This window comes from Fukomys damarensis, unplaced genomic scaffold (assembly GCF_012274545.1).
Source record: "Fukomys damarensis isolate Sample0158 unplaced genomic scaffold, DMR_v1.0_HiC HiC_scaffold_34, whole genome shotgun sequence".
In the NCBI taxonomy this organism is placed as follows: domain Eukaryota; kingdom Metazoa; phylum Chordata; class Mammalia; order Rodentia; family Bathyergidae; genus Fukomys; species Fukomys damarensis.
Window position 1 is genome coordinate 262718 of NW_022900946.1, and position 14128 is coordinate 276845.

General features: G+C 44.4%; 1 protein-coding gene across 1 annotated transcript in view; it reads right to left on the bottom strand.

Moving 5' to 3' along the window:
• The window catches only part of Itgam (integrin subunit alpha M), a 95380-nt gene extending 82155 nt beyond the window's left edge, over window positions 1-13225 (bottom strand). Inside the window, 4 exon segments of the mRNA XM_033758718.1 lie at window positions 9252-9322; window positions 9542-9645; window positions 12030-12135; window positions 13103-13225. Of these exon segments, the coding sequence (XP_033614609.1) occupies window positions 9252-9322; window positions 9542-9645; window positions 12030-12135; window positions 13103-13130 (309 nt within the window). The 5' untranslated portion in view covers window positions 13131-13225.
• Between the last annotated feature and the right edge of the window lie 903 nt (window positions 13226-14128).

Here is a 14128-nt window from a genome sequence, read left to right on the forward strand (position 1 = left end):
CAAATGCAGTAGTGCAAACCTGTAATCCCAGCTCTCTAGGAGGCTAAGACAGGAAGATCATAAGTTCAAATCTAATCTGGCAACTTAGTGATTTAGCAAGACCTTTGTCTCAAAATAAAAAAGTACTTAGTGATTTAGCAAGACCTTTGTCTCAAAATAAAAAAGTAAAATATAGCAGGAGATGTATCTCAGCACAAAGGCCACGGATTCAATCCCTATCACTGCAAAAACAAGGAAAATCAGGACAACAAACCAGTAACAAGCCAGCTTGAATCACTAATGGTTTCCCATCAAACAAAAGCCAAAGACTACCTGCTTCACTGCTAAATTTTGCCAAATATTAAACAAAAATTAATACTAATTCTTTTACAACTATTCCATGATTCCACTGCCTGCCTTGCAAGTGCAAGGTCCCAAGTTCAATCCCCAGTACAAAAAAAAGTATATATATATATAGTCCATGAAATTGAATAAGAGGGAAATCTTTCAAATTCATCATATAAGATCATATAAGGTCAGTATCACCCTGTTAGGGAAGCCAGACAAAGATAAATGAGGGAAGTTGGAAGGCAGGTAGGCCTCATCAACAACGATGCAAAAGTTCTGAAAAAAATTCTAGCAAACCAATTCAACATCACATTCAAAAGATGGCTGGGCACAGTGGCACATCATTCAGCACTCAGGATGCTGGAGCAGGAGGATCGCCACGCGTTCAAGGCCAGCCTGGGCTACACAGTGAGTTCAAAGCCAGACTGAACTACATAGTGAGACCCTGTCTCAAAAAAAGTCATTCACAAGGCCGGGGATTTGGCTCAGTGGTTCTGCCGCCTGACTTGCAAGCACAAGGGCCCGAGTTTGATCCCCGGTACAAAAAAAAAAAAAAAAAATCATTCACTCTGATCAGGTAGGATTCATCCCAGGAATAAGAGGTGTGTGACACACACACATCAGCGAAGATGATCTACTGTACTACCTTAATGAAGGACCAAAATTACATGATGGTTTCAGTAGGTGCAGAAAATGCATTTGGCAAAATTTAACATCCCTTCATGTAAAAGTTCTCAAAAGAGTAGATATAAAAGATACCCACAGAGAGAGCTGGGGATTTAGTTCAGTGGTTCCACTGCCAGCCTCATAAGTGCAAGGTCCCAAGTTCGATTTGTGGTACCAAAACAACAACAACAACAACAACAACAACAAAAATAACCACTTAGGCTAGGCATGGTGGCATATGCCTATAATCCCAGTGTTCAGGAGGCTGAGGCGGGATTGCCTCAAGTTCAAGGCCAGCCTGAACTACACAGTAAGTTCAAGGCCATCCTAAACTACATAGCAAGACCCTGTCTCAAAAAACAAACAAATAGGCCAACACAGTAAGATCACAACAAACAAAAAATGGAAAATCTGACAAGCTGAAAGTCTGTATCGTATAGAATGGAAAAAGCTGAAATCATTTCCTCTAAAATTGGAAACAAGATAAAGAGGCCCACTTTCAGCTCCCTTATTTAACATAGTTCAGGAAGCCTTTGCCTGAATAATTAGGCAAGGGTAAAAAATAAAGGGCATAAAAACTGGAAAGGGGGATGTCAAACTTTCCCTTCTGCAGATGACATAATCTTCTACACAGAAAAACCTAACGACTCCACAGAAACTATTAAAACAAATAAATTAATTCAATGAGACTGTAGGAGACAAAAATCAACATTTAAAAATCATGTTTTTTTTAGCAGTGTTTCTATATGTTAACAGTAAAATACCTGAAAAAGAAATGATGAAAACAATTCCACTCACAATAGCAAAAACTGAGGCCCTGGGAATAAATTTAACCAAGGAAGTGAAAGATCTCTACTCTGAAAACTACAGAGCACTAATGAAAGTAATTGCAGAGGACACAAATGAAAGAAAGTAAGTAGCATTTATGTATTAGAAGAACTAATATCGCTGAAAGGACCACACTACGGAGATAGGAGACTAGGGGTGACGGAAGTTGGCTGCGGAAGTATAACTAGGAGAGCCCAGGCACATGCGCAGGAAAGTTCCCAAAGTTCTGCAGGTTTTCAGTAGAATAGCCTAGACCTGACCCGGATGCAGAAGTTCTCTTGGGTTTCCTCAGTATTCAGACAGCATAAAACGTACATCGCTGCCATGAAGACTTTGCTTTCCACCATAGCCCCACACTGTCACTTCCCACACACGGCTTGTACCTTTATCTTTTGTGATCTACCAGGGATCAACCCGGGTCCTTGCTCTGCGAGGCAAGCAGCAGAACCACTGAGCTAAATCCCCAGCCCCTCCTTTATTTCTGCTTTTACCCTCTTTTTCTCTTTATTCAGCCCACGCTTGCTCTACAGTCACTTGCTCCCCCACTCTTCACTGTTGCTTTTTTTAATAAACTTTCTGAATAAACCACTGCATTGTGCTTATTTCCTCTAAACCTTTGTTTGAGATGAGGAGAATCTGGAATCTCACTCCGGAAGGGGAGGCAAGCAATCTGAATTTGGTAACGTTTAGCTGGTGAGCCACTTTTTAAGAAATAAGCTACCCAATAGCATTTTGGCAATCTGAGCCAGGAGAGTACATTTTGACATGGCCAGGCACAAGGAAAAAAGCTCAGGTATAGGAGATGAAGGTTCCAAGACAAGCAAATGGGGATTCTAATAGATCTTGCAACCACACAGATTTTACTGACTTCGCCAAGGCAGTATTCTCCATGAGTGGGAAAGGTTTGATCCTGACGGTCTCAAACAAGAGCATCAGATCTACTATTGCAAAGCTCTCGGGTCCAGTATAAACTAGGAGGTGGTGAGAGATGGTACGGTGAGAGATGGTACTTTATGAGACTATTCTCTAGTTACAGCATTTCTGCCTAAAACACGCACATGGAGTGAAATTCCCTTCTTCAGGCTTTTATGACTCTCTACGAAAGGCAGTGTTCAGGAGCTATGGTGTTTAGAGTGACCACTGAGGAAAAAGATGATCTGGATGATCCCGTCCTGAGACACTCACTCGTCTCTCAGGGCGATGTGGGTCTCTGATCTGTATGACAATACTGGGAGGTCGTCTCAACCTCCTCCTTGTAACTCTCAGGGAAACGAGTCAAGTCCATGCCCTCCAAATGACTCAGGAACTCCAGTAGCGCCTAGTGCCCCAGGAGGACAGTGGTCCTCAGACCCCGTCTTGCTTCTTAGACAGCTTCAAGCCTCACAGGTAGAAGTCAGAGTGGTGCTTCTTCCTGCTGTAGTTCGTAATTTATCCTGCCCCTAAGAGAACTCCCAGGGCCCGGTGGGGATACACAAGTGCAAGTCCCTTTTGAGCTGCAGGTGTCCACCTGTGAATGATTTGGCCCAGCTACCAGAAAAGCCTAGTAAGTTTGAAGATGGGTTTCAAAATTTGGCCATTACTTTGTTTGTTTGTTTGTTTTTTCTGTGTCAGGGTCTTGCTATATAGTTCAGACTGGCCTCAAACTCACAATGATTCTCCTGCCTCAGTCTCCTAAGTGCTGGGATTACAGGCATGTGCCACCACACCCAGCTGCTTGTATTTGATTTATCATGGTGAGATGTCCAATACATCTTGGCCACTTATTGTATCCCAGATAAAAAACAAAGAATCCTACAAGAGATAGAAACTATGCAGATGAGCAATATTCCTTGAAAAGGGAAGGAAACCACCCTGGAGAGCCTATTCTCCCCTCAACAGAGCCAAACTGAGACTCTAATACTCAGGATGGACTAGTATGGTAGCTGCTCTTACCATGGGGATGAAAAGGTACATTAAAAAGTCTGTTGGTTATAATATAGTGAGTGGTATCTTACAGGGTGCAGAAGAAAATTCCAGCTTTGTTTCATAACTGATGAGTAGAGGCCTTCCAGAAGTGTACTAATATATATCCATCTTCCAGGGAGGGAGAACACTAATGGGACAACATTTCATCCGTCAATTAGCCCCAAATGTTCAACATAAATTTCAAATAGGGCCACAGACACCCATGGCCCAGTGCTGGACACAGCTTTTTCTGTGTCCAACAATCAGAACCCAAAAGAGAGACAAAGAAGAGAGGCTAAGATTATAGCTGTCACAATTGGTAATGCTTTAAGCCCACCCAGGTCATCTAAGGAAAAACCCAGGCACAACTGAGGAAAGAGTTTCTGTTTTGAGTGCAAGAAAACTGAATACCAGAGGGCCAGGGGTTGAGCTCAGTGGTGCCACCACCTGCCTCGCAAGTGCAAGGTCCTGTCCCAAAAAAAAAAAAAAAAAAAAAAAAAAAAGACTGAATAATAGGCACCAGATTACACCAAGCTTCCTCCTGGGCCCCGCTCCACACAAGGCAGTTAACATGCTTGATGCGTGGCACTGGAGATCTGACTGGCCCCACTTGCAGAGAGGGGCCAGGCCAGCCTGAACCCTCCCTTCCTGCTCTGATGACTGGAGAGGCCCAGAGGAACCTGCATGCCCCGTCCACAGACATCGCCCTCTCCTCTGAGGAGAAATGGGTAAACTTGGATGTCGTGCTGAGCCGATTTAACTGCTTATTGATACCGGAGTAGCTCCTTCCATTTTGGCTTCCTTCTTTGGAAAATCCTCCTCTGGGTCTATAGCCATAGTCAAGAGGACCCATAGCCAAAAAATTCTTTTTATTCCTCCTCTGATATGCCACTTTGAAGGCCAAATGTTTAACCATGAGTTTCTAATTGTCCTGCAGTGTCCTACTCCCTTGCTAGCTAAACTGGAGGAAATTCTCAAATTCCAGCTAAAGCCAAAACAGATTTTACTTATTGAGACAACACAAGGTTTCCCTGGCCAAACTGGCCAACAAATAGATCCTGCTGCATGGTATAATGGAATATGTGGGAGGGAAAATTCAGCCATGCCAGTGGTTATAAAACTGAAAGACCCTAGCCAGTTTCCTAACCAAAAGCAGCATCCAGTCAAGGAGGCATAAAGGCCTCCAGTCTCTCATAGACAAGTTTCTCCCTGTAGCCTTCTGAAGACTTCTCACTCCCCTTGTAATGCTCTCCCTGTCAAGCCCTCCGCCTCATTCACAAAGCTGTCTTCTAATCCATCCCCTAGAGGCAGATCCTCACACAATTCTCTCCCAACTCCAGGGGGCACTAATTGGTTCTCAGGCTTAGATTTTTTTTAATTAATAAATTTTATTGGTACATTTAAGGTATACAATGTAGTGATGTTCATCATTGGAAATTTGCACCTTTACATAATCCATCTTGGTTCTTATTTTTTCCCCATTCCCCTGCCCTCCCTTCAACCCCTTCACCCCTCCCTATCTACAAAGACTTTGTTTCCATTTTTTCTTTTTCTAATGTTAATTCCATTCACAGTCTTAGATTTGAAAGATGCACATTTCTCCATCCCTCTACATCCAGACTCCCAATTTCTGTTTGTCTTTGAATGGGAAAATCCCATTTCAGGAGAAAGGCAGTGATGTACCTGGACAGTTCTCCCATGAGGGTTTAGAGACAATCCTTACCTTTTTGCTCAGGCACTAGAGAGACTTGAGGAACTTAAAACTTAACCAAGGAACCACCCTACAGCATGTAGATGACATTTCTAGTTTATAGCCCAACTCAAACATTATCTAACTATAACACTGTACAGACTCTCAACTTTCTAGCTAAGAAGGGCTATATAGTCTTCAAAGAAAAGGCTCAGAAATCCTTTCAATATCTAGGGTATATTCTTACACCTGGGAACCAACAGCTTATCTAGGGACCGGATCAAGGCTATCTGTGATCTTGGGCCTATGGCCACCAAATGAAGGCTTTTTTCTTTCCTGGGGTTGGCTGGCTTCTGTAGGATCTGGCTACCTAATTTGAGGCAAGTGTCAAAGACCCAGAGCCTGCCCTTACAATAGACAAAAGTGACTGACAATGCCTTTAAGAAAATAAAGCAGGCCCTTACTCAGGCTCCAGCACTGGAAATACCTGACTTAAGAAAGCCTTTCTTTCTTTATGTGTCAAAAAAAGGGGGAATTGCTTTGGGGGCTTGACCCAAATGGTAGGGCAAGAGCCCTGCACAATGGGATACTTTTCAAAGTAATTAGATGGAGTGGCTGCTGGATGTCCACCCTGCCTGAAAGCAGTAGAAGCTACAGCTGTCCTAACAGAAGAAGCTACAAAGCTTGGCATGGTGGTATATGGCTGTAATCCCAGCACACGGGAGGCTGAGGCAGGATCACTGTGAGTTTTAGGTCAGCCTGGGCTACATAGCGAGACCCTGTGTCAAAAAACAAAACAAAACAAAAAACATCTACACACACTCCAAATATGCCTTCCCGATACTACACATCCATGCAGCAATCTGAAAAAAAAGAGGCTTACTGCCATCCATCAAGCACAGGTAGGAAATTCTACAACTCCTAGAGGCAATCCATTTTCCTAAACGGGTCACAGTCATGCACTGTAAAAGAAACCAAAGAGACATGTCTAAATTCTCTCTGGGAAATCAAAATTCTGATGGGGAAGCAAAAGAAGCCCTGTATATTAAGCCCTTAATACTCTAGCCTTATTTCCAGTTCCTGAGGAACCATTAAAATCAGACTATACACCCAGGGAAATAAGTGGGTTCAGAACAAAGAGGAATTTAAAAGGAACTCTGGTGATATTTAGAAAACAAACTGGTCCTTCCTCAAGGGATGCAGTAGATTGCTATAAAAACACTTCATAATTCCTTCCACATGAAAAGAGATGCTACACTAGAAATAGCCACTCAAGTTTTCACAGGACTAGGATCAGTAGCAACCACCCATCAGGTCTGCAAAGTTTGCCTACTCTGTGCCTACAACAACCTGGGCAAGCCCAAAGCTCCTCCTTTATAAGAACCTGTGCAGAGGAGAGGGACATACCTTGGAGAGGACTGGCAACAAGACTTTACCCACATGCCACCACATGTGGAGGATTTAAATGGATGCGGGTCCTAATTGACACCTTTACAGGCTGGATTGAAACCTTTTCTATCCATTTAAAAAAGGCTACAGAAGAAGAAGGGTGCTTCTTAAAGAAATCATCCCTAGATTTGCACTACTTCAGTCTCTGTAGAGTGACAGTGGACCTTCTTTACCTCCCAAATAACTTGGGGTGGCAAAGGCTTTAGGGATAAAGTACCACCTCTTAGAGAAGTACCTTCTCGATCCTAATGGCATAATTGACAATGTGAAATAGGAAGAAAGGGGCTAAAGGTGTAGGGGAAGTAGGCAGGGTGGGGGAAAGGAAATAAGGGAAAAGAAAACAAACATGAAAAAATGGAAATAAAGTACTTGTAAATAGGAAAGTGCAGAGGGGTGAAAGGAGGACAGGGATAAGGGGAAAAAATGAGAACCAAGACCTGTCATGTAAAAGTACAAGATCCCAACGATAAATGTAACTGTACTGTATATCTAAAATGTACCAATAAACTCAGTGAGGAAAAAAAGAAAGAGAAGAACCTTCTCTTAGGTAGAGAAGGCCAACAAAGGTGCTGGGGGATGAGGATGAGAAACCCCAAGCAGGGGAAGCAGCAAGTGAGCAGGGGTCTGAGGCCAAAGTGTGTGGAGAAGGAAGAGACAAACTGCAGTCCACATCAGAAATCTTAGTAACCTGAACACAGAGAAGAGAATTGGCATTTAGTGGGATTGTCGGCCACTGCCAAGAGCAAGATCTGTACAAATGTGTGGAGAGAAGCCAGGCATCAGGGAGTGAGGATGCATGAAATGGGGCAAATGGCAAGAGACAAAGCAAGGGAGCCCTTTGCAGAAGGCTGGTGGCAAAGGGAGGCAATGGGAGACGATGAGACCAGCAGGAGGGAAAACTGTTTCCTCTGCCCAGGCCTTCAACTGAAACCAATGCTCTGATTGGACAACTTGACTTCAATCTCAGGAGAAATTCTGAGGCAGAGGCAGTGGTTAAGCAAGGCCTAGATTCCTGATTTCCTGATTTAAAGAAATCTTGAAATAGTAATTTTATTTTGGTTTGGGTTTTTGGTGCTGAGGATTTAATCCATGGCCTTCCTATTGAGTTATATTCCAGCCCTTTTTTTATTTTTTATTTGGAGGCAGGGTCTTGCTAAATTGCCAGGCTGGGCTCAAACTTTCTATCCTCCTACCTCAGTCTCCCAGAGTTCTGGGATTACAGGCATGTGCCACAACATCTAATTATTTTGTTTGTTTGTTTGTTTGTTTGTTTGTTTTGGGAGGCTTTGGGGGTGTTTTTGGTTTTTGGCATTTTTGTTTTGTTTTCTTTTGGTTTTTTTTGGTACTGGGGATCAAACTCAGGAACTTGTGCTTGCAAGGCAGGCACAGTGCCACTGAGCTAAATCCCTAGCCCCTGACTATGTTTGTTGTTTTAAACTGCTAAATTCAGCTGTTGTCAAACAACAACAGACAGAAGGACATGTAGCAGTGAATAGCTAGCCAAAGTTCCTGCTGTCATGGAGCCTACACTACAGAGGAAAGATGGATAAGAAACAAGCAACGTGCAAATGCACAGATCCGGCGATAGTAAAGCAGGGCAGTGTGGTAGAGTGTTGGGAATGATCGGAGGAAAGGCCCCTGTCGGGAGGGGCGGTGGCACCTGAGCTGAGAGGACAGCGCAAGGTTGTAGGCTAGGCTTTGAAGAAAAGTGAGCCAGGAAAATGGCTCTTATACCATGACACAAGGCATCCCGCGTAATTCCCGGCAAAAGGAGGTGCAGGGGCAGGGGGGACTTGAGGAAAAAAGACGGGCGGTGAGAGAGACCAGCAGGGGCTGCACCATCCACCACATGGAAGGCTGTGGGTGGAGATCCTGACATCGCTCTAAGGACCACAGGGCCATGCCTGTGCAGTTGGTGGCCATCCCAGAGGTAAGTAGCTGTGTCAGGGCTTTCCTCGAGGTGCCCCCGGCCTCTGTGTGTGCAAAAGACCCCAGTTTCCCCACACGTCTGCACCTAGACCTCTAAGTCACCCCTAGACCATGAGCAGTGCCCAGCCTGGTCCTACCCTGTCCCTCTGGTTTCTGCCATGGGGCCCTACCTCTGAGGGGCTCTGGGAAGTGCTGAGGCTGTCGCCGCAGGTTGGAATCAAACAGGAAGCATAGGCCGTTGACATATGTGTTCTCCTTGCAAGTCTGATGCACAGTGGGGCCGCAGGCCTGAGGAGCAGGGTGCCAGTGCGAGGTGCTGGCCCAACTCCTGTCCCTCTTGCCAGCTCCTCTGCCTCCCAGTATCCCCAGGGCCCCACTCCTCCCTTCAGGATCCTGCTGAGACCCCAGGGCAACTCACCAGCAGCTGGGCTGGGTTGGTGGCAGCTGCCAGGGACAGGCCCAGGGACATGTTCATGGCCTCCGCGGGGACTGAGGAGACAGGAAGGACAGATGCGGTCCACTGGGCAGCTTAAAGGGGCTGGCTACTTCAGCCTGGCAATGTGGGTGCACCCAAATCACGGAAAAGGCAGGAAGAGGCTACCAAAGCCCACAGAGAGCAGAGCCCAGGGAGCACCCCCCACAGAACCCCAGAACAAGGAGTGCCATGCTGGGCCCCCAGCCCTGGACCCCAGCAGGACAGTGACTTACCCTGCAGGGGGACAGGCTCACACCTGCCCGTGCTGTAATCACACTGGTAGAGGCCACCTGTCTGGTTGGCAGCCGTGATCTCCTGTGGGGCTCCAACCACCACCCTGCAGGGAGAGGTGGGAACGCAGACAATGCTGACACACAGAGGACAGTAGGGACCCTCACAAGCATCCTGGACTTCAGTAAGGAGGAGGAAGAGTCAGCGAAAAAGGAAAAATTTTTCCAAATGGAAAGGGAAGACACAAAACTCAGAGGACGGTTAAAAATGGGTAAGTTCAGCTGGGTATGGTGGTGCACTCCTAGAGTAATCTCAGCACTCTGGGAGGCTGAGGCAGGAGGATCACAAGTTTGAGCCTAGCCTGAGCAATTTAGTAAGTGAGACCCTACCTCAAAATAAAATTTTAAAAATTTAAAAAGAGGTGGAGATGCAGCTCAGTATGAAGGCACTGGGTTCAATCCCCAATACAATCGATCAATAATACTCACCCATATAGTCATTTTAAATGTTTCTGTATATTATAAACTATTATAAGCAAAATCAAACAACAAACAATGAACTGGAGGGGAGGAAGACTTAACTTATATCCCAGGCTACTTCCCTGAATATAATCAGTTCCTACAAACCATTAAGAGGGGGGAGAAAAAGCGAGCAAGAGATTTAAAAAGAAAATGTTAACAGAAAAGGAAATACATCCCTCATTAAAAGGGAAAGCAGTTTGAAACTAAATTGTGATACCAACTCTTACACACTGGGTTTACAACAGTTAGTTAAGTTTGATAACACAGTGGATTGGCAAATGGATGGGGAAATCGATGTTTCCACAAGTTTCTGGCTCAAGTGTAAATTGTTACTACCCCTACAGAGGGCAATCTAGAAAATCTGTGAAAATTGGATCTGCCCATATATACCTTTGGACCCAACAATCCCCGTGCTCAGAACTTACTTTCAAATATGCTAGCACACATGCAAAATGTCAGCATTGTTCGTGTAAGTTTAGAAACAATTTCAATGTCCCTTAAGAAAAGATTTAATGTTGAACACAAGCAGATGACAGGAGTCAGTTCTGTGTGCATCTGGTAAAGCAATGGCTTCTAGCAAGTATGGGGGTGGGGGGCAAAGTGCAGTATAAAGCAGAGGCCAAACAAAACAAAACAAAACACAGTAGAAAATGCAGAATTAGGCTGGGGATTTAGCTCAGTGGTTCTGCTGCCTGCCTCGCAAGTGCAAGGACACGAGTTCGATCCCCAGTACCAAGAAAATAAATAAAAAAATAAATAAAGCAGAGGCCAAATCATTTTTTTCAAAAGGTAATGCTTTTTACATAATGTTTCTGTAAAAGGAAGTAGGTGGCAGCCTGAACACAGGCCATAATTTGAGTATAATGCATGCTACAAATTATGTGCACGGTGGGAGTTAGGGATATAGATATAGATATTAGATAAAGATAGATAACAAATGCAGATATAGATGCAGATATGGACACAGTGGTGCCTCGTTACACAAGCCTAATTCTTTCCATGATTCCGGTTGCAGAATTTATTCCACAATTCTAGTTACAATATGCTTACAATTCCATTACAATCTGAATCATGGAATGAATTCTGTGGCCAGAATCGTGGAAAACATTAAGTTCATGAACTGAGGCACCACTGTGTGGGTACAGAAATGGGTAGCTGCAGAGTCACAGATAGAGATAGGTACAGACACAGACACAGTTACGGATCTCTACAGATCTGGATGGGGTGGCAAAAGCCTGAAATTCCAGCACTCCAGGAAGCTGAGGCAGGAAGATTGCAATTTCAAGCCCAGGTTAGGCAACGTGGTGATTTAGTGAGACTCTCTCTGAAAATAAAAATAAAAAAGGGCTGGGAATGTAGGTCAGGGAAAAGGCCCTGGTTCAACCTCCAGCATGGAGGAATGGGCTCTGTGGAAGATCCCATAAGAAACCATTTTCTAGGGAAAAGAAGTGGAGGAAGGGAGTGGGGAAGAGAACTTTTACCGTGACATCCTTTTGTATCCTTTGAATCTGAATTCTGTAACTTTACTACCTATTAAAAGCAAATCAAATAAGATCCTAATGGTATAATTGACAATGTGTAACAGGAAGAAAAGGGCTAAAGGTATAAGGGAAGTGGGAGGAGTAGGGGAAAGGAAATAAGGGAAAAGAAAAAATATGAGAAAATGGAAATAAGGTTTTTGAAAATAGGGAGGGCAGGGGTAAGGGGAAAAAATGAGAACCAAGACCTGTCGTGTAAAGGTACAAGAGCCCAATGACGAATGACAGTGTACTGTGTACTAAAACAAACCAAGAGAACTGAGCTTGTAGCACAGTAGCAGGGCACTCGCCTGACTGGCATGTGTGAGGCCCTGGGTTCGATCTCCAGAACCATATAAACAATAACAACCAAAAATCAGTCCACAAAATTGCTCCCTGCCCTCGAACTTATGGAAGCACACGAGATAGGTGACTGCTGCAGAGGCTCTTACCAGGACCCCTCAAACTGGACCACGGTCTGCCCGAAGCCCCTTGCATCCTCTTGGAAGGTGATTGGATTCTCGGTGTCCAGGTTGAACCCATGACACAGGGCCAAGGCTGGAGGGAGAGTAAGAGGGTGAGGGTCAGGCCAAGGAGCCAGTGGCCTGCCTTCCTGCTCCACGCACCTGCCTGCCCAGATTGCCTGCCCAGCGTCAGGACCAGGATGTCTGCCTCCTGGTCCAGCTCTCCCCACACATCTCTACTGAAGGCCAGGTAGTAAATCCTCCAGCTTTGCAGCCAAAAGGCAGACCATACTACACAGGTGCCTTAACAAAAGAAGATGCATTTCCACAAATTGTTCATCAGGAAATTCACGATATAATTATTATGTATAATTTTTTGTAATTCAAATTTACTAATGAACACACTGCAATTCTTTACGGAGATAGTGTTTCACTTAACTGGAATTCAAAATTAGTGTTCCCAATGCCCAAAGTGAATATAAATATTCATATTCAACTACAGCTTAGCAGTAGCAGCCAAGAGTGGTGGCCGCACCAATGACCATGGGCCAAGTCTGCTGACTTATGGCCCAAGGACCATCATCACAGTGTGAATCAGTCCCTGTCTGAGCTCCAGCCTCCATCTTCAGGAACAAACGGTCCTTCAGCCAATGCTGCAACATGATGGTTTGTCCAGCAATGAAACTCCCACAGACTTAGAAAATTTCCTTTCTACATAACTCTCAAGAATTTCCTTCCCTTTTTGACTTATTTTCCACAAAACATGGGCCCAAAATTAAACTAGTTCATATCATTTTGATTCATTGGTCACTCAACAAATATTTACACTTAATACTTGTTAAATAGAACTGGAGGCAGGCCAAGGATTTAGCTCAATGTTACTGCACCTGCCTCATCAGCACAAGGTCCTGAGTTCAACCACTGGTTCAATTATTTATCCTTCCCAAATCCCCTTTTTCTTCCCCTGTCTAACTCTTATACAGTCTTTGCCCCTTCTCTGCTCTCACAGCCCAAAAGTTCCCCTTTCCCCCACCTGGAGGAACCCTGGGTCCCCAGTGTACCTGTCACCAGAAGAACTCTACAGGTCATGGCCGAAAGGAGCAGGAACCTGAGAGAAGCATAAGCTGTGGGTTAACAGACACCAATGACCCACTTCAAGGAAGTCACCAAAGCCAGAAAGGGTAAAAAAGAGAAGCGGTATTGCTTCTTGGCCTTTGGCTAAGATCAAGTATAAAAGCAGAAGTAGGAGGCTGAGGCCCTTGAAAATTCAAAGGAAGAGGGCGGAGGCTCAGTGAACACACAGGGGCTCCATTTTCCTCCTGCACCGGGCACAGCCTGCATAACATTAGCTCAGGAAAGAAAAGGACTTTTTTATATTTACTTTTACCTTCTGCTGTTTTAGTCCTCATTGGTGCAGTGCTTTATGACTGTCCAGTGCAGACAGACAGAGGTGTGCTGTCAAAGTTCAGATGCTGAAAACTTCAATCCTTTGTCCCCACATTAAACACCAAAGGAAGATATATAGAAAGTCAAAAATAACGTATTGACTTGACAGAAATATCAATAAAAAGACAGAAAACCTAAAAAGATGCCAAAAAGAAATTCTGGAGCTGAAAATGACAATAAGTAAAATGAAAATGAAAATTTCATTGAAAGGGTTCAAAGGCAGGTTTAAATAGGCAGATAAAAGAATAAGTAAACTTAAATATAGGATAATAGAAATTAAGTCTCAAACCCAGGAAGAAAAGGACTGAAGAAAAGTGAGCAGAGCCTGAAGAACTGGTGGGGCCCCAGAGAGATCAACATACACATTGTGGGAGTCCCCAAAAGAGAGGAGAGAGGAAGGGTTAGAGAGGATATTTGAAGAAATAATGGCCCAAGACTTCCCATTTGGTGAAAGTTATAAATATGACCATCCAAAGTTCATATAAATATGACCATCAAAGAGACCCACACTGGGCCGGAGATTTATCTCAGTGGTTCTACTGCCTATGCAAGGTCCTGAGTTCGATCCCTGGGAGAGAGGGGGAGAGAGAGAGAGAGAAAGAGGGAGGGAGTACTGAAAGAGGTAGAAACTACACTGTTAA